Source organism: Corvus hawaiiensis, chromosome 3 (assembly GCF_020740725.1).
Source record: "Corvus hawaiiensis isolate bCorHaw1 chromosome 3, bCorHaw1.pri.cur, whole genome shotgun sequence".
Classification (NCBI taxonomy): Eukaryota; Metazoa; Chordata; class Aves; order Passeriformes; family Corvidae; genus Corvus; species Corvus hawaiiensis.
In genome coordinates this window covers 100095767-100116327 of record NC_063215.1, presented here as the reverse complement: position 1 = coordinate 100116327, position 20561 = coordinate 100095767, and the positions used below count along the sequence as shown (strand labels likewise).

The 20561-nt window shown below is 37.3% G+C and overlaps 1 protein-coding gene across 9 annotated transcripts in view; it reads right to left on the bottom strand.

The window, feature by feature from the left end:
• The window catches only part of DISP1 (dispatched RND transporter family member 1), an 89482-nt gene that overhangs the window by 6445 nt on the left and 62476 nt on the right, over positions 1–20561 (bottom strand). For 6 of the 9 annotated variants that reach the window (XM_048298657.1, XM_048298652.1, XM_048298653.1 and 3 more), the window contains exons 3-7: positions 9388–9417; positions 5691–5814; positions 4514–4641; positions 3986–4083; positions 1844–1941 (exon numbers count right to left, since the gene is read on the bottom strand). In XM_048298657.1, the coding sequence (XP_048154614.1) occupies positions 1844–1941; positions 3986–4083; positions 4514–4641; positions 5691–5814; positions 9388–9417 (478 nt within the window). Of the gene's footprint in view, positions 1–1843; positions 1942–3985; positions 4084–4513; positions 4642–5289; positions 5581–5690; positions 5815–9387; positions 9418–20561 lie in introns of those variants that run through there. The other 3 variants (XM_048298659.1, XM_048298658.1, XM_048298660.1) reach the window with 3 other exon arrangements.

Sequence of the window (20561 nt, the reverse complement as noted above, 5' to 3'; positions counted from 1 at the left end):
GTGTTAAAATAATTCAAAATGTTATTTGTAAGTAACAAGCATTTAAAAAATAAACCATGATAAAAACTTCATCCCTTTCTGAGCCCTGAATACCTAATTTTTATAATAAATTTACATGCACAGACCAGTAGTAATAGCAAAACCTAACCATATTGTTTTCTATACTAACTAGCTAAAAATCAATGCTGCTACCATGATGCACTGTTGTTCTACCCAGCTGAGGTGTTCAATTACTTTATTCTTAAGTAAATTACAAATAAAGATCTACAAAAACATTATTTACAACAACATTCTCTATAAAAATCTACACAACTGTGGGTGTAGGTGATGCAGCAAACATTTCATTTTCTGAAGTGTTCTTATTTCGAAGGAAGAGCTGGTTTTATGGGGCTTGTTTGTTGCAGTAAAGTAGTTTCATCCTTACCTCACAAAGTATAGCAGTATTTGAAATAACACATTATTATCAAGGTGAGCAGATGGGGAGGAACAAAAGAAAAATTCCTCAGGAGTAATGCAATCATTGCAGAGATATTCTTCAGAGGTAATTAACTGTCTTCTGGTAAACAGAATGATGTTTTTTAATTCAGACTGCATTGCTTTGCAATGACCTACACTGCCCGGGATTCAGCTGCATCAGCTGCCTGTGTGACTAAACCTCTACAGTTAAATGCACAGATTAGCATCTCCTCCCTCAGTCCCAATTTTTACCCTTGTTAAAGGTTACTCTCCCCTGGATCTCCTGATGGAACTGGTGATGTGAGGACTCATTCAAAACTGAGCTGGGCTGCTTCAGATACTGTACTTTGCTCACCTGGCTCGTTCTGATTGCAAGAGATAAGGGATAACCACATGAGCCATCCTGTCAGTGCAATCACCTCTGATGGGGAAATAAGGAACATTTCATGAGCGTGTGAGGACAAAACCCACTTCCACCAAGGGAGGCCAACCAGGACAGAATGCCTGTCAGCAGACTGCCAAGGAAGATTCATTATACAATGTTCCACTACACCTCAATGTTCTAAGCAAGCGAACGATGGCTGTTGTAGAGAAAACAGTTTGGGAATTTGCTCAATTAATACAGTTGTCAAAAAGAAAATGATCAATCTAATAGTGAAGATATTTCTCATTAAATAAATGTTGTATAATATGAATTAAATTGTTTACGATTTTTTTGCTTTGGAGGAGAGCAAAATGGAAATAAATCATTCAGTATTAACAGAAGAAAAACATATTGCTTCATACTCAGAGGTTCAAAGGACTCCAGCAAGTGACAAGCTTGTATTTTACAAATAAAGTTTAAATAGAAAATTATTATTACTCTTTAAATATCATTATCCACATATAGTTAACTGGGCTGTATTTCTAGCTACTGTATCTATGTTCCTTTGCTGTCCATTTGCAACCTAAACTAACAAAAAAAACCCAACTAATTTGAGTGACCCACTGGGTGTCAGAGAAAACTGCATATACTATGAGGTTATAGCTACTTCACCTGAAGGTGAAAAAGCAATAAAAATCAATTATTTGCTGGAAAACAAGAACAAAACTCCATGGAATAATATTCTATGAGGAAACACACAGTAAAAATTAAGACAATCCTTTCCTGAGGCAACCCTCTTCTACCCCATTCTGGATGCTAGGAGTAGAAAATCCACAGAAATCCCCCTATATAATCGGATTTACAAATTGAAAGTTGTTTTCTAACTTCATGTGCATGACCATTTGGCAGGAGGTGAACCACATACAGACCTCTCAAATGCTACTGGATGGCAGTGGGCAGCGAAACAAAGTTTCAAATACACACCCTGTATCTGCAAGTTAAACCAATGCTGTATTTACTTACCCTCAAGTTGTCTACATTGCACATTGACTTAATTGCATTCAAATTCCATAAATTCTCTCCTTCTGTTGATGTAAACACCACTCGTGAATAGCGATCACCTGAAATTACAGGAGGGGGTTTTCACTGATTGTTTGGGCGGGCCTGGTATCAAAGGCTGAGGCAAAATCCCACCACTCCAATGACACGCATGAAATCTTTGTCGAGTCATGGGAATTCACCTCCTTTTCAACATGAGCTGTTTATCTGTAAGACTCACTCCACATGAAAGTTTCTATTTCCTTAAAGTGCTTATAGTAAATATGGCATCTTCAATACTATATACCACTCAGAAGCTCTACAGACTTCTATTCAAGCAAACTATCTTCTGAAATATGACAAACAAAAATCAAAAGATCTAATCAGCAAACTATGAAATTCTTGGCACAGCATAATGGCAGTACACTGATAATAGTAATCAAAGGCTGATTTAGTAAGTCATTTGGGAATATAAATAATAATTATAAAGCTGTTTCTACAAGAATGTTTTTGCTTTAGAAGCAAATGACTGGAGTGGAAATTGTTGTGATATCCTTGAGGCCATTTTCAAGAATTCCACAGTTCAGACACATGGAGCTTAAATTACAAATTAAATCGCATTTATCAGCAGACAGATTTAGGAAAGGAAATAATTACTTAGTGGCAGTGAGATCTGTCTGCAGAGCTCACAAGAGAAACAAATACACAAATATATAGTACTGCCTAATGCAGTATGGTACTTTAGGATAAGAAATATTATCACATTAATTAAAATATTCCAAAACCCCAAAAAAGCTGAATTTTTCCCACTGCTGTGAAGCTGCAGAATTTTTGCCTTTCACAAGACAGCAATGAAAAGACTCAGGGATAGTGCTTTATGATCTCCAGCCATGCCTTAGGATCAAGGGAACTGAAATGTAGAGATCCTGGAGCAGACAAAGAAAGATACCAGGAATGACAAAAGTGGGTCAAGAGGAAATCAACTGTTTTCTTTACATAATGGACTGGCAAATTTTCCCATAAAAGCACGATTCCTTCATGACTGTTGCAACTGAGACTACACAGAAACACTAGAGGAAAGAATGATAGTGAGACTGTGCAGGAACAGTGGCCTGGATAAGAGGAGCTAATTCCGCTTCAAGTTAATGCTCAGCAGAGTTCCCAGAACATTTCCTCTTCCTTACTCATGATATGCTCAGTCTAATTTGGTTCTTTTCACAGGAGCAGAAATGATGACCTTGCTCCCATCCTCCTCAAGACCATACTGTAATTGAAAAAAAGAATAAAAATCTGTTCTTCACCCCAGTTTCCCCTGGTCATTGCTCTCTTAGACCAAGTAATCTAAACAAATAATTTCACAATTGTGTTTTTGTGCTCTGTTATCAGTCCTCACATGTAGAAGTAGCCACAAAAGAGCTCAGGTCATTCTACGAATAGAGGCAAGATCTACATCTCAAATGCACTTTCTGCCAGAATAGCACTTATCAAAGTTCTGCAGTGTGCCTTGTAAAAAGTCAAAAGACTTTGTCTTTTTTGTCCTCAAGTTTAACTTAGCTTCATAAGCCTACAGTGCCTTAAGGTGGGGATTTTCAATTTTTACTTTTGTTTCTTTGAGGGGGATGTTTTCTTTGTTGTTTTTTTTGGTGTGTATTTTTTTTTTCCCTAAACAAACCCCTAAATTCTGTACAAAATAAAACCAGTGGATGCCTTTTAGGACATATACAGGAAAAGTATTTTGATTTAGGTTTTTTAGAATTCAGCTAACGGCCCAGATAAAATACAACTTCTTCCCTAATGTGAATTAAGCACTACCTCTCTAGTCACACACAAAACACTGATTTTACAATGTTCAGCACTACCAAGAACTAGTAAAATTCCTTACAGGAAATGGAAACGCTTAAAGGAAGCACTTTAAGGCAAACACAGTTTATTTTGAGAAAGAACCAATAGAACACAACATTTCAGCCCAATTTTCTCAAGATTTCTGCACACAGAAAGAAGGTGCTTATTGTGTGTATATATTAAGTAAAAATATCTTCCTAATATGGCCTACAATATACAGAACAGTTCAGGAAACATTGAACTGGCAGAAGTTTTTAGTCTTCCTTCCATCATTTCTCCACTTACTTGGAATATCACAGAAAAAGGTATCCTTGTGGAAGTTCCAGTCTGCTTGCCTCTTCTCTCTTTCATAGTGATCATCTGACCATCTGTCATCTTGATGACTAAACCAAAACAAAGTTTTACTTTACCTTAGCAAAGAAATTATTAAAAGAAGCACCATCCAAACAAGTCACACCTTAACAGCTCTTAGACATGAGAAAACATATTTTTACCGATGTGATTTTGGCATACAGTAACTGATACAGTAATTTAATTTTTTGTTTAAATTAAGAGACTTCAAATGAAAGGACATTGAGTCCAGTACTGAAAATATCCATAGAGAAAAGTAAAATTAAACATTTTTTAAAAGAGCTTGCAATGGGAAATATCTAGCCTGATATGCAAGGCCTTAAGAACTGTAGACTATTAGATTGTGTATTTATTGAAATCAGTGGCAGTATATATATTAACTTCAGCAAGCCCTGGTGAAAGCACGATGTACCTACAAAAACCACCAATAAAAGAAAGTGCATTTTTACTACAAAGTCTTACCTTTTAGCTTGCTCATCTGCATATTTGAAAGGATAGTTTGCAAGTGTTGCTTTGTACCCTGTGTTTTTCACCATGTTGTTCCATGTGACCAATCTCTGTCCTATGGCCGTCCCTCTCGGTTCAAAACCCTAAGGGGAGAGAAGCACAAAATTCCATTGATGCTTTTCATTCTTCGGCTCCAACGGGAGAGCGGAAACACGATCAAAGTGATGGATAGTTTTCATTATGAAGCATAATTACTCCAGGCATCTACTTTTAGAGGTAAAATGCTTTATGACAGGTCAGACAAAATAATGACCGACTGTAGAGAGTGACGAGGGATTAAGAATTCTTGCACGTCCTACTGCTCTCTCTGAGAAGAGATGATGATTTAGTCCATCAAATGTTCAATACTTGGTTTTCAGAGGAAGGGCATTTTACGAAGTCCTCTTCTGTATCTCAATTATCACTCTCTATTGATTAAATATGATTAAAAACTGTCAAGTGTATCTTCTCTATTTCTCCAAGAATAAGGCAAATGTTTAAATAATTTTGAAAGTGACTTTGAAACAATTTTAACTTGGCTGTTTTCAAGAAATATCCATTACATATGGATATGTACAGATACACATACTATACTATAACAATAACTTACAGAAACAGTTTATTTTTATTTGAGGATAATAATTAAATGCCACATTTTCAATAAAAAAAGTCCTGAAAGTTACTCATGCTTAAGAGCATTCATGGGAAGTGAAAAATAAGTGCAGTATTTAATAGAATCTGATAAAAATTACTTTTAGTCTTTCAATATGGCTATCACTTCATCCCCAGAAGGCCCTTAGAATCCCCTTCTCCTTTAACAGCTCCTGGCCTTCACTCTTTGAAACCTGAGTTAGAATGTACGGTCTGTGCTGTACATCTACAACTCAGATGAATTTACGTTATTCAGTCTGAAGCAGTTCTGTTGAAGGACACATGACCTTAGAAAAATGCAGAGGGAATTGAAACTAGTGGATAACATTCTCTGATGGCAACTGCAGCTTTGTGTTATCATTTGCTGCTCCAATGTCAAGGTTGGGCAATTGTCAACACTGTGTCAACTGCTGTACTTGCATTTGCTGTTTACTGGTTCCACTGAAAAAACAGCAAACAAAAAATACTTATTTGAAAGTACAACTGATTAATATTGACTTACCAGCAGTGGATCAGAGAAATCTGGAAGATCTGGAACTAATATTCCCACGAGAGCACACACCACTATGAGCACAGTGCACATGCCCAGGACCACCACGGGCCAGTCGGCAATGAGCGCGGCGTAGCTACGGGAGAGGAGCAGGGACAGGTGCTACAGCAATGAAAGCCGCACACAAAACTAATCCATACTTCTCTAAAGAGCTTTTCATAGCAGACTATTAATTTTCCCCAGGATTCTGACAAAAATGCAAGCTTATCCATTATTGCAGACCACTAGAAAAAGATGCTTTGTTAGAAATTTAATGAGAAAAAACATCCTTAGTTCTTTTTTTTACAAACTTAAGTATTTTAAAGAAAAAAAATCAAAGAAAGAAAAAGATCACTTTTAAAGTAGAACCCAAAGAAAACATTTCCTCTATTTTTGAAACAGCCATTAAAAAAAATTCAAACCTTACATACTTATGATCCATGAAATCTTTTGTAGTTCAAAGATGCAAGGGATTGGCAACATGATGCATAAACTGATCAACATTAATTGTCTAGTTTTACAGCATAACATCCATCCTTGAATTTTAACACCTAGTTCATTCTAAATTTTATGAGTGGAAGAATTTTTATATTCTAAAAATACAAAGCTAATTTTTATTATTTTTTTAAAATATTCTTATTTTTGTTAATTCGACAGCAAAATTCAGAAAATTAAGTGAAACCAAGAAATCTTAATTTCTAAATTATTTTTCTTCCAATAAAGACTCGAATTCATAGAGTTTATGTTTCAAAAGCAATATTGTCTAATATTGGGAGCAGAGAGAGTACAGGAAGTCTCACAGAGGCATTAGAAAAGAAACTACAGGCTATGAATCCTCCCATACAAATGGTCTCTGTACACACTAAATATTGATCAAGAAGATCTCCACTCTTATTTCCTCAACTTAACAAGCAGCATAACATGAAAGTTTATAGCAGAAAGCTCCTTTACTTACTTCTACTGTCTTAAAAGATTACGGCTCTTTTTCAGTTTTAAGAGCAACTTCCTAATTAATCACATTACAATTGTCAGCTCGACAGAAATTTTCTGTCCTGCTGCTAAGAAGAGAGGGATTGTCCATCTCCACACCCCAGCAGTGGTTTCCCAACATTCTGACTGCAAAATCCATGGCATGAGCAAGCTTATTCCTGTTTTTCCATAGCATGTGGAAATAGGCACCTCTAGGGGTCCAAGTAGAGCTTTAGGGAGCAAGGAAATCCAAAGCACTGGGTGTTTCTCCATTTCCCATTAGGTAAACATGGTAAACTCTGACATGTTCACACAAGAGGTTAATTAGCAAAAGCTTGAAAAGCAATCTGAAGTCAAAGTTTTCATTAAAGTCAGTCACAAAGGGGCAGCTTGCCAAATGAGCAATTGTACAAAGTAGAAGTGAAGGGAAGTAAATGACCTAATAGAATTTTCCTATTTATAGGACTAAATGTTTTTATAAACACCAAGCTAGACTGACTAGCCATTACAGACATTTGCTCTGAAGTCATAAAAGTTATACCCCAAAGTTTTATTTTCCTATTCATCACTAGTGCCAGATTTACCACTTTGACATGTTGTCTCTACACTTCCATTCTCGGTTGAGCAGTCTTAAATTGGGTAAATTCTATCAGCTGTAAAAGAAATTCTGTCCTAAGTGTCTAATGTGATAATAAGCCACATACAGAACACAGTAAGTGCTTGTTTACACCTGCAAATTTCTTCTGTTTCTTATACCACATACTGAAATTCTGATAAGCAAACCTGACCTGGGCTGACAAAAGGACTGACCACTCCATGTTTAATTTTACCTGTCTGAGCATCATTTAGTGCTGCTGAGGGCTCTGGCTCCCACCAAGTTGCCTAAAAAGCAGCCTCAATCCCATCCCACCATACATGGCTAAAGAGATGGCAGGTTTTTAAATTTTTTACCCATTAAAAAGCCATTACATGAATTTAGTTACTTTTTCTTTCCTGTGAAGAGGAAGCCACTGCCCTGATAGATTCAGCATAAATGACCACTTGCCTCAAAATGCCTGACTTTAAGGGGAAAATGCTTAAATCAATTCCTCAGTGGAGGAATCACATTCAGAAAGGATATCCTTAGTGCTAAGCACATCCTTCCTAAATCAGGATAAAACCTCCCACTTTTGGATGCCTCATTAAAACTGTTTTTTGGTTGTGCAGTGACCTAGACATATATCCACACTGATACCTTTTCTTCTTTCTTTTTCATCCAAACTATTCCAGTACTGAATGCTGAACTCATGTAAGTTTGACACTGAGTGAAATACCACTTTTTATGCCATTTTGCCCTGTTTTCAGTCTGTTAGAATGGTACTAATTTTAACTAGCTATGTACCATTAAAACGCATATAGCTTTCATTAATTTATTTCCTCCTGATGTTTTCCACACACCTATAAGAGGTTTGATTTGTTTTTAGGTTTTTTTCCCTTCATGTTTTACGTAATTCAAAATGCTTAGGAGATACAGTAATTCAATCTATATTTAGCACCACTAAAAGCACCACTGTTTTCAAGCAGTTTGTCCAAAGGTGATCCAAGACCTCAGATGTTTTCTTCAAAAGGAGAGGGTAAAAAAGCTAGTGTTTAGTTTTTCTTCCCATTTTAAGCTACAGTATAATGTGTGGCTAGAGTTAACTTTTCAATTCAGCCCCTATATACAGATGTCCTCAGGTTCAACCACTCCTCAGGCTCATACAGAGACAGAAATGTACCATATACAGTTTCTGTATTGTAAAAAGCTCACTCTGAGCAAGAGAGATTTGTGTGACCCAAATCGCATCAACACACAGACTTCTGTAACTCAAAACAGATACTTAACAAACAGGCCTGCTCTTCACTGACAGCAAATGCTAAAGATGGATTGTGTTTTTAACATATTTCACTTGAGATGGTTTCTTGTTGCCATTACTGATGCGCCGACAGTTTTAGACACAATGCTCTGTTATTTTCTATGACCCTGCCACGCTACAGAGCCTATACAATCCAAACCCAGCGTTCTAGATTGCATGGGGTTTTAGGAAGAATTAAAAACTACTATGATGGAATTTTCTTAACTTGTCTGTCAGGTCTGTTTATCACTATTGATGATACAACCAAGCCACTTCTCAGAGCAACCCTTAATCAAAAAAGTACTGAGGCATGGAGTTTCCATGCTTGTGGAGGTAGTGTACATACACACAAAGAGAATGGCAGAGATTGTAATAAAAATGCCATAAAATAGTTGAAAACAAGAAGCATTGAAATCTGCATAGATTTTTAAATTCTGGCCTATTATTAATGAGAAGACTGCTTTTCTGTCTGTAAATAGAGCCTGAGTTTGGCTGTCTTGTGCGTTCTATTGCCTTCCTGCTCCCCCAGGATTCACAGATAAGTTATTAGGGATGGTAAGGAACTTATCCCTGGATCCTTGTTTCAGTGTTGATTTAGGGACCCATTGCAGAGGGACCCTGCCTCCCCAGTCTCCTGTGGCAGTTGCAGAAGTTTACTATTCACTGCCTAAAGAAATACGTTTAAAATCTGCTTTAAATTGAATGCTTATTATTTTCTTTGAATATTCCTTATTCTTGCTTTGTATGGAGAATAACAGCTTTGCCATCATGTCATCTACCACCTTTACAATTCCACAAACCTCAGCTGTGACAGCAGTACATCTTACCTTTTTGGTAACTTGAATGGTCTGGCTGGTCTGAAAGAAGGAAAAAAAGAGAGTAATTGAGAATGCATGAAATACGCATGCACACATCAATTTGTTTAATTATTCTCATACATGGGTAAGCATATAAATTATAAAAATCAGATATTTTAGGATATGAATTATTTTGAAAGGCCCACAATCATATTCAATTGAGTCTTTGCAAACAAGTAGTTCAGAGAATAATTACAGCTACAGACAGCTGGGTTTTCAAAAGTGGAATTTTATGCAGCTAATTTTTGGGATTACTACTCCAGAGGCTTTTCCAGTTTTCAACAAGAGACCAAATAAACTAATGTGATAAAAATTCAATACTATTGAAAATCATGACAAAGTTTGCATATGATGGGAACAGACAACCACAACACCATGTTCTGACTGTAATTCACAAAACCTCTTAATTATCCTTTGTAATTCCATTAAAAAGAATTAGTTTGACCATAAATTCTGTCTTGCCATAATAAAGGAAACAGAATGACATAGGGCACCTCTATAAAATATTTTTATGCAATGTTTTGTTACTTCTTAAAAATGTAATATAAAGTATATTATTTTGAGGAGGAGATAGCAAACCCAAGCGAAAATTATTGTTATCTGACACTGTTCAGTGGGCACTTCAATTTGTTAGCTACTGGACCACAAAGTTTCCCATAAATTCCACTTAAAAAAAACTTCATGAAGAATCTGCAAGTCCTTTCAAGAATGTGACATAAAATCACTCCAAAGGCGTAACCATACTACAGCTTCAGTTAAGTTATGGATTTGTTTTACCACCAAGGACATATTTAATATTATTTCTTTAAAGAAGTACAGAAAGCCCTGAATTAAGAGGCAGGTACTTGCATAAAACAGACCATTTAGTAACATCACACCAAGGTTGCCAAAAGCATAGATTTGTATGCCTTCACACACAGATAAACAGTTCAAACTTCAGACTCCTCAGAGATTTTCAGAAAAACTTAATCCACTACATAGAAATGAAATTTGCTGTTCTTCAAAGTAGTAAGAGTTGTTTACTACTACACAGTAGTAAAATTTGCTCCTTACAGCCATGAGGAAGTTGAAGAAAAGCAGAATAACCAATCTGCAGTTGCAGTGACTCAAGGATTAAGGAAAGGTACAGACAATGATTCTCTGTTAAATTCAGCCACAAAAATTAAGACTAAATTTATAAAGTGTCACCAATGCTCACAAGATGCACAAATCTGACTTTCAGATGTACTGAACATACCCAATTCCCTAACTAATCCCAAAAACTGCTGGTACCACTACAAAAGACTCACCAGCAGCCAGAATGTAGAGAAATCCAACTAAACTGAGTTCTGAAATTACTTTGAACAGTAAGTTCCTCGAGGCTGAAAAGAAGTTGAGGCAGGCTCGGGGGACTGCTTGTTGTCTGATCTACAGCCTCAACCACAAACCCAACTTTTCCCAACTCAGGCTAGACTGGAGGGTAAGAAACCACGTGCTGAAGTCAGAACTCACTCAAGCTGAATTTGAAGTTAGTAACAGGACTCTGGATGAAGAGTCCCTTTCACAGACTTGGACCAACACAGAGCACTCACTGAATGTGCCTTCCCGACTGTATGGAAAAGGGGGCAAAGCCACAGTGTTGGGAATAACAATTTTTTAAACTGCAGCATAGACTCCTGGGTTTACAGATGAGAGAGAAATATAAACAGACATATTTACTGTTACTATTGTGATTCAAACGTGGATTTCTAGCTTTCATTTGAAAAGATCTGAATTTCCATATACATTCAGTCACTTGTTTTTGTCTATGCTTTAATGGGCTCTGCCATGAGCAATAATATCAGACAACTCTTTGGCACAAGCAAAGTCACCCAAGGACAATGATTAATGCAGGCTTTGTATTTGTGCTGACTTTATAAAGGTTTCTGCGACAATTCCGGTTTATATTAGCAGGTGAAATTGTTTTTTTCAAATAAATACCTACGTTATCCCCTTACTCCTGGTCTAGTCTCTGTTTCTCAAGGCATCAGGGGCTACTTTAAAATTAAATTTGCCTAATTTGGTTTACACAAAATGGGTAAAAATACCAACACAATCATTCCTCATCCTCCCCTTTCCCATCAAAACCAAAGTACATTTCCCTCTGTTTCCTCCACCTGCAAAAAATATTCAGTGCTGAACAAATTACGATGATTAAGTTCTTCAAAGTTAAGGAGGGTTAAAGGTCACACCTGCTATCAAACTGTTTTGTTTCGAAAAGCATGCACTGAAAAAACCTGGGTACACCCGGGTGAATTCCAGCAGTGTAACCAATCCCTTGCAGCTGTTGTGATGACTCTATTATATTGGTCAATAGGAGAAGTTATCCCTGAAAACTATGCCCCAAAATTCTTTAGTTATGCTCTAAAATACAGAAATGCATGGCAAAACCAGATCTTTCCCACTTAATTAATGTTGCTGTATCTAATTTTTGAAGTATTATGCTTTCATTGAGCCAGTTTAAGTAACACCATCAGCCTCCAAAAAAAAGGGTGGACAAAAGAGTCCTCATCAGTTTTCATGAGAAAGAAATGGTGAATTCCATTCTTTTGCTGGGACAAAAGCCAAGTTGATCTGTGTATTAAATTACCTTTATACTTAGTTCTCACAAGTCTGATAGCAGAAAGTGACTATTACAGTTGTTTGTGACAAGACCAGCACAACCAAGTTACTACATAAACTGCAGTCACTGATTAAAATCTAACAAATACTTTGCACCAAGAGGGGAAAAGGAAAAGAGGAAGACAAGGACCAGCTCTGTTCTACGTCCATTCACTGTGAGTGTCAGACCCTGCTCAACAGATGCTTTGCTTCATCCTGTCCTTTCCTAATGGCAAGTTTTGTCTGAACATCACACAGTTAAGAAACACAAAAAGAAAAGATAAATAGATTGGTTAAAACCCCCAGATGTTTCTCAGCCTGAAATGTATTTTGGATGACCAGCATCCTTCTGTGTAACATGGTGAAAAGGAGGAGCGGTGTCTTTAAAAAGGGCTGCTGTAACACCAGCAAGTTTACTCCAGGAAATAAAAGAGCATCAGAAGGATTGATCACATTTGGACTGGACTATTGCAGCTCTAATTATTCACCTTTCCATCCTAAATAAGCACTTAACCTCAGTGTTTCTACCATTATTTTGAACAGTGAGGTAATTTGTTCCTTTGTGTACATACCTACTCAAATAGGGGCAGTTCACAGGTATAAAAAATAGGATCGCTTTATGTATTTTTCAATCTGAGAAAGACAATGATCAGTGCTTGAGCTTCCTGGAGGGGAACATGCTGTGCCACATGACAACATCCTGACTTTGGGTTCCCAGGCAAGCCAAAGTCTCCTTTTGATTATAGCACTGAATGAGTTTTCTCATGGACAGGGTATATCAGAGAGGGGAGTTTGGTCCTAATTTCAAGAATCATAATGGAAAACAAGCTTTTGGAAATCCTATGTAGTATTAAATCTAGTTTATAACCTCCATGTCACCTGGGCATCACACGGCACAAAGCAATGTTTCAAAACATGTTCCTCAGCGTGGGACTGTTGCAAGTTAATTGAACACTTAATAATAACACTATGGCTGGTTTACTGCACATGCAGCGTGTTTCATTAATCTAATGTATTTCAGGGAAACACAAACCTGAATGTGTCAGAGGACAATAAGAGTATCTAGATATTCCAAGACACTCTTTTCCAGGCTTTCTTCACGAACCTCGGCTGTGAGAAAGGTACCAAAGTAAGCAACCCCAAGGAATCAGTATTTGCTGCTTTCTTAGTGGGTGCAAGAAACCCTGCAGAACGTAGCCATGAAATAGAAAACTAGGAAAACAAGCTGTGTTTTGAAGCATACTCTGAAGAGTTTTCTAGTTGTTGTGAAGCACCCACCATTTCAAAAAAGTGTTAAAAAGGCAGCTATCAATAACCTAGGAGGTTGAAAGAGATATTAATATGATTTTAAATAGGAACATTCCTGCTTACACTGACAGTAACGTTCATTGGGGGTCTTTTTTTCGAGTCAGCTAAAAAGCATTAACACATTCCAAATCATATCTTCGCACTAACTTATCCAAACATTACCTTGCTAAAATTCCTATCACAATTCTGGATATTGCCCCGGCTAAACATTTGATTTCTGATTTATTTCATGTCACTTAACTGCAATTAATTTTTATTTCACCACATGTAGATGGTAGAGACTAGAACTCAGATATAAAAGGGCTTTTCCTCCTTTTTTCCTGGGAGGAACAACAAGCCAGTTAGACTTTAAGCTGAAATTAATGCCTATCAGCCTGACATGGGGCAGCACAAAGGCACTGCCTGGGGTTGTTGTGCCCTATTTTCAGGTGTAAGGAAACAATAAACAGCATTGGATAAATCCAAAACTGTCAGTGAGAGTGCTTCTCCTCTGCTTCATTCCTGGGAGACAGGAGCTAAGGGGAAGCAGAAGCTGCTCTCCCAGCAGTGATATCCAGCTGATTCTGGTGCTTTGCTGCAGCTGGGACCATCTCCCAGCTGAAACCAGCACTAACTGAGAAGTTCTGCTCTTCTTTACACCACTGCCTGCCATGAAACACTTTATTAGGAACCTCCAGCTGACTGGACCAGAAGCATCTCAAAAACACAGACACCTTTGCAAGGTTCAAAGTCCTTGACCCATTTTTCCTATTTAATTGCAGGAACCAGTGTCAGACAGAAAAAAAGTACTGACTGCTGGACAAATGCCATCCCTCAGCAAATCCAGCTGAGATCCAAGCTCAGCGACATTTGGATATGAACAGTGACAGCCAACCATAATTTCAGGGCTCAAACCCAGGCACAAGGGTAACGTGGAAATAGTCGCTGAGAGAAATTTGGGAAAAGCTCAATTTTCCAAACAGTCATTCAGAGATAACTGGTCAGGTAGCTGATCTCCATCATTTTGGTGCTGAGCTGCACAAAAATTAGAAAATAAATGTATACGTTACTGATATTTATCATAAAGGCCTTATACAACATAGAATCCTGAGATGGAAGGAACACATCAGGATCACTGGAGTCCAACTCCTGGCCCCGCACAGGACAACAGATTCATTTTGCACTCTTACTTTTCACTTAAAGATTCACTGGAGTAAAAAATGGTCAGTTGCAATAAATAGCTGTATTTACTGAAAAAAAAAAAAGAGGGAGAGAGAGAGACTCTCCTGTCCAAGGATTATGAGGTGTTTAACCTCAACACTCAATGCTTTACTTTGCCAGAGGGAAACTATTCCCTTTGTTGGTAGATCTGGTTACCAGAAGTGATAAAACATAGCTTTTGGTCATTATTACATGCCTGCATAAGCTAAATCCCTGCAGGATAGAATGAGATATGCATCAAATTGTACGTTCTCCATCAGATCATACAATACAACCTAAATCCTTGCACAGGAAGAAAATCCTCATGTTTTCAGAATGTTATTGACCCAAGAGAACAATTTGAATTGCTCCTAAATATCAGCTAGCTTTTGCTGTTATATCGGATATAACACCTATGTGCTTTATCACTTCAACACTCAGACAACAAATCCAAGAGATTAAATTGCCAAAAAAGTCTTTATAAGCCTCCCAATTAAAATTTTTTTTGCTACGATGAACAGTTTCCCATGATTCTAACCATGAACTCTATCTAGATGTTTTTTAAACATGCAGTGTTCATTTATTTTGTCTGGACTTAGCTTTACTTGTTTACTTCTCTAAGGAACAGGACAACCCACAGCAAAATAATGTTGTAAAGGAGATAGAGAATCCAGTTTTCTGGTAAACTGCTTTTTTAAGGTTTTATTAAAAGCAAGAAGAATGCAATTAATTTTTATGGGTTTTTTTCCCACATAAAATATCAAGGAATAATCCAAAAGGATTTTATATTTTTTAATCTCTAGATTATCAAGGTGAAATCATCTGAAACTAACTGCTGTTTCATCCCATTAAAATGTGTGAAATGTCAATATTGCAGCTTTTCTTAATGTTGTACATATGACTATCCTTTGCATAAAATTAAGCAAAATGCAATTTAGCAGACTAAAAATCAATATGCTATTTGGCAACTGTGTTACAGATGTCAATTCACATTTTTACAGTTCAGACATCAAGCTTTATAAAGGTTCTTGTCTGCTTTTCCTGTGTTCTTACCTACCTCTTCAATTCCAACTGAGCATCTGCTCTATCTTCACAGCAAATGTGAGCAAATAACATTGCCTTTCTGTGAGGAAAGCAATTGTGAGGAAGGTGTTAAAAACTATAAAATCGTTGTCTGAGTGATTCTTGCTCTGTCTGATTTAGATTTAGCATAAAAGTGTAAGCTTTACTGACTTACAGCGTGCCCACTGGATAAAATCCTATGGAAAGGGGCAAACCCTATAGACTTAACTAAGAATTTCACTCACTTCCTTTCTGCTATGAAATCAGTATTAAACTTTACTAACCTACTCTGCAAATTAACAGATAGTTTTGACATCTCCCACAGAAAAACTTGAGGCTCGTGCCAGAGTACAACAGGGAAGTATGTTTCCATTAAGGCACCAGAGATGGGAAAAGGTCAATACAATCCTACTAACATCCTACATGTGTGTATTTTCATTTGAAGTTTAGTAACAGCACTGGGAGGAATGTCCTAGGAAGATGGGTTGAGGACTTTGGACTTGTCTTATTTGGAGAAAAGGAAGCTGAGCAGTGACCTCATTGCTCTCTACAGTTCCTTGAGGCAGGGAAGCAGAGGTGTGATCTCTTATCCCTGGGATCCAGTGCTGGGACATGTGGGAATGGTTCAAGCTGAGCCAGAGGAGGTTTACACTGGACATTTCTTTATCTAGAAGGTGGTCAAAACCTGAACAGACCTTCTCAGGGAGGTGCTGATGTCCCAGTACTGTCAGTGTTCAAGAGGCATTTGGACAATGCCCTTAACAAGATGCTTTAACTGGGTCAGCCCTGAATGGGTCAGGCAGTTGGGTTAGGTGATCCTTGGCAGGTTCCTTCCAATTGAAATAGTCTATTTTATTCTATCCCTATATAACTCATCATATGCTAAAATTAAAACTTCTATAAATCTCTAACATACAGGTGATTTAAAATTGAAATGATCCTACTATAATAATCTCCAGGGCTGGAGGTTTGTTGGGTTTTTCCCCCCCTCTCCTTCTCCTCACTGCTCCATAGGGATGGTATCCACATCAGAGCGCAGGATTGACTTACCAAGTCTTCAGTTTAAGGTTCCTTAGAAATGCTTTTTTGCAATACTGACTTCTAATGTCTTTCCTCTCTCATCTTCAAGAACTGACTAAATATTATCAACCACTGGGAAAGCTGGCTCTTTTCCTTTACAGCATCTACTTGGTTCACTCGTCTTGAAAAGGAATTAAATCATCTCTGTAGGAAAATCTGAGAGCATATAAAGGAGCCAAGTCATACAAGACCCTCCAAACACTTTTCTTGTATTCTTCTTTCCCTAAACTTTTCTCCAACGAGTGTAGCCACTTTTAAACACTGCTCCAAAACTGTCAATAAGAAAATTGCCATCAAGCACACTTAAACTGGATTTTCCCTGCTTTAAATGGAAAAGTTTATATACAATTTAAAGTATATACTTCTTCAAAAGGTTTAATTGAGGCTATATATATATTCCTTTAACTTTTGAAGCACTGCAGGCAGGACCACATAGAGCAGTGCCTGGCAAATTAAACAAAAGTTCTGAACTATTTAAGAGAATAAAAAAAAGCTTTTCTGTGAGAAATACCACCATGAATCATTATTTGAAAACAAGCCAACAGCTAATTTGGAGCAGACTAATATTATTTCAAGATCCTTCACAAGTCTAAAACCATTAGTCTTTTCTCTTTTCTTGGTAATTACAGTGAAATTAATAGATATGTTCTGGGATTTAAATGATGACTAGAGTAGTTTTCAACATTTTTACTGGCAAAAAGTCCCTTCCTTAGAAATATTTTATTTCAAAGCTGCTTTTATTACACTTCCCAGTTGAATGGAGCAACACAAGGTCATGGCCACGTCTTGTATTTCTCTGACAGACAGGAAATTAACATGACCCAAGGAATCACAACATACACAGAAGAAAAACCCCATCTCATGATACCAAGGAGAATGAAAAAGATGTCCAAGAGTGCCTATTTTTATCATGGTATCTCTCCACACAGGCTGAAGTGCATGTTCTTACAGGCATTAATGACTGACATTAAGCACACAAAGTTTGGCTCTAGAGTAGGGAGACTTGGACTGTCAGAAATCACACCTCAACTGGTACTTCAGTCTTCCTTCCTGTGCAGATGGAAGAATTTGTGATTGTAAGTCACCAGGGAGTTCAGTTTTGCTCTCAGAAAACCTCCTTTGACCAGAAAGCTTTTCTAAAGATAGACTAAAAGCACTTACAAGTTCTCCAAATTGTTCATTCAACTATGGTGATAAGCACCAGTTTTTATCTTTCTCCATATTTAATCTCTTGCAGCAAATGAAAATACTGTTACTTAAGATCTTTGTTACAAATGTAGTCAAGTATCTCTTCAAACATATATTTTAGTGTTGAACTCTTCCAATATCTGTGAATTTAGTCATTTAGAATCTTGTAACTTTCAAGTGATATAAAACAAATGTATAGTCAACACAATATATTTTAAAGGATTTAATATTTTAACTGCACAATGAAGGCTCTTTAGCTTTTCCTGGTGCTAATGAAAACTTGCACATATATAATGCAACATTATCTTCTGTATCTCCTGACATGAAAATTGTTTTGTATGCTCAGTAACAAGCAAGCAAAAAAGGAAATATTTACTGAACACTTAAGGTTTAGAGTATTGTAGCTAAGACCCCAGAGAAACACTCTAAGATTGAAGAGACTATGAAACAGATTTAACATAACCAAAGCTGTTCAGCAAAACGTTTGCAAAAGTTCATCCATTTGACAGAACAAACTAAACATCCCACAAACTGGAAATGTAACATAAGAATTTTGAGGGAAGGTATCCCATTAACATGCTGGAATATATGGAAGAAGTGGCAGAAGTGATGCAAGTAAGCTTTTCTAGTCCAGTACATTAATCTATTTATGATTTTAGTAGAAAAGAACCAAATCACACCCCAATTTGCAAATAGTGAGGCTAGGCTCTCTAAAATATCATCAGGATTTCTACCTGTAACTTCCCTTACCCTGCACTGATCTGTCAGTGGTACCAACTCATTTCTATCTTGCATTGATAGTCCAGGCTTTAAGAGACTTCTTTATTCAGAAGAATCTCACTGCAATTTTTGTGTAGCAAAATCAGTGCCAAACTTCTCAGGCACCCTCTGTATTTCCCTCTTGCACTGTGTTTGGAGTTTTGTTTTGCTGTTCAAGCACCACTGACTAATTAAAAGCATGCACATCAATTATTATCCACTAGGAGATGAAGACAACACTGAAATATCAGAGAGGAAGAACATGATTTTGGAAGGAGTTAGAGACAGAGAAAGCAATGGTAACTCATAAAGAGCTTTCCAAAGCCAGTGTTCATCATTCTGCACCTTCCCCCACCATAAGGAAGATTCAAAACTTTTAAGTTGGAATACTCAAATCTCTCAAAACCCATTTCTTTAAGAGTAATGTAAATCAGGTCGTTCACCATGCATAGTTTAGACTGTTGTTCTTTGTCTGGTGTTGTCTTATCCACATTTGAATCTTACTACTGTTGAAGAATGGTTAGAGGATCAGGGACACGGGTCCCTGGAAGAGCTGTACAAGCAAACACCTTTATAGCTTGACATAAGTAGGCCTCTTGCTAACTGCAGAAATCAGCAGGCCTTTGTAAGCCTCTTGCTAGCTGCAGAATAAGGAAATCGTGAGAACAGAAATCATGAGAACAAAGAAAGAAGGCAAGGACACAAACGCAGTGTTCTTGACAATCCTGTTACAGATAAACAACAGGACGTGCTGACAACATGTACTGACCATGAGGAATGAGGAGGAACCCTGAATCGCAACATTAGCAATACGTGTAAAATGTAGCTTTTTACCCAGCATCAACAGACAATAGAGAAGTGACAAGTATGCATATTTGAGTGTATAAAAGCAGAATCCTAATTCCAATAAACTGAAGCTTGCATTATCGATCACACTGACAGTCTGCATGTCTTCCCTTGCCGGAGTCAACAAGATACTACAACCTCCTACTAAATTAAAAGTACATGAAAACAACTATACATTGTCAAAACATTCCAACAAACTGACATAATTTTGGATGTTGTGGTTTTTTTCTCTAAGTGTACATAAATGCTCAGTTTTAAAAGTCATCTCAAACCCCACACTAATTAGTCCTTTTCCAGAATGAGCACAGCTGATGCTGGTTTTCCAGTCAATTTAGTACAAAATAAAGGAGCCATGTTTTTTATGGTTTCCCTCCCATTATCAGCTTTACATCTTCTGAAGATGGCAGTTCAAAGGCCCAGCAGATTGCTAGTTATGAGTGAGCTCTTCTGTTGTTCAGGGAAAGGTGAAGGATACAGGGCATGGGAAATTCATCTTCAAGCACACACAGGACCTGAATTCTCTCAGGAGCAGAACCTCCATGGCAAAATAGGGCCAGGCAGGTACTCAGCTGCACTCAGACCAAAGCAGGAACCTTCCATGCACCTCCTTCCTATGGCAAAAATGCTTGTTTCTAAACAACCTGAAGTCTAGACAAACTAATGTTTAATTAGTACAATTAAAAAGCCTGCAAAAATCCCTTGGACAGCCCAGAAAGACAGGTGTTTTGAAGTGCACTTCTATGCAATACTTTCCGAACCGTGCTGTTTTTATTTGGTCAGCCACCGAATTATAAATGGCATTTTTATTTGTATTCTTGTCTCTGTGTGTCAGCCCTTTGCTTTCAGCTCCAGCAAGTGCAGCAAGTTGTTTGCACAGCCAACAATGCACAATATTTATCATGGGAAGAATAAATGAATTAACAAAACCAGAATGTAACTCTTAAGGTATCACACTCAGAAATAATGCAGGACTAAAATAAAAAGATGTGAAAATGAGGAAGCACAGCTCAAATTAGACTGACATGAAAAATTATTTCAAAGAAAGAAAAAGAACCAGTTCATTTGGTCACAGGGAAAACCTACTTCTCCACATGTGCACAACA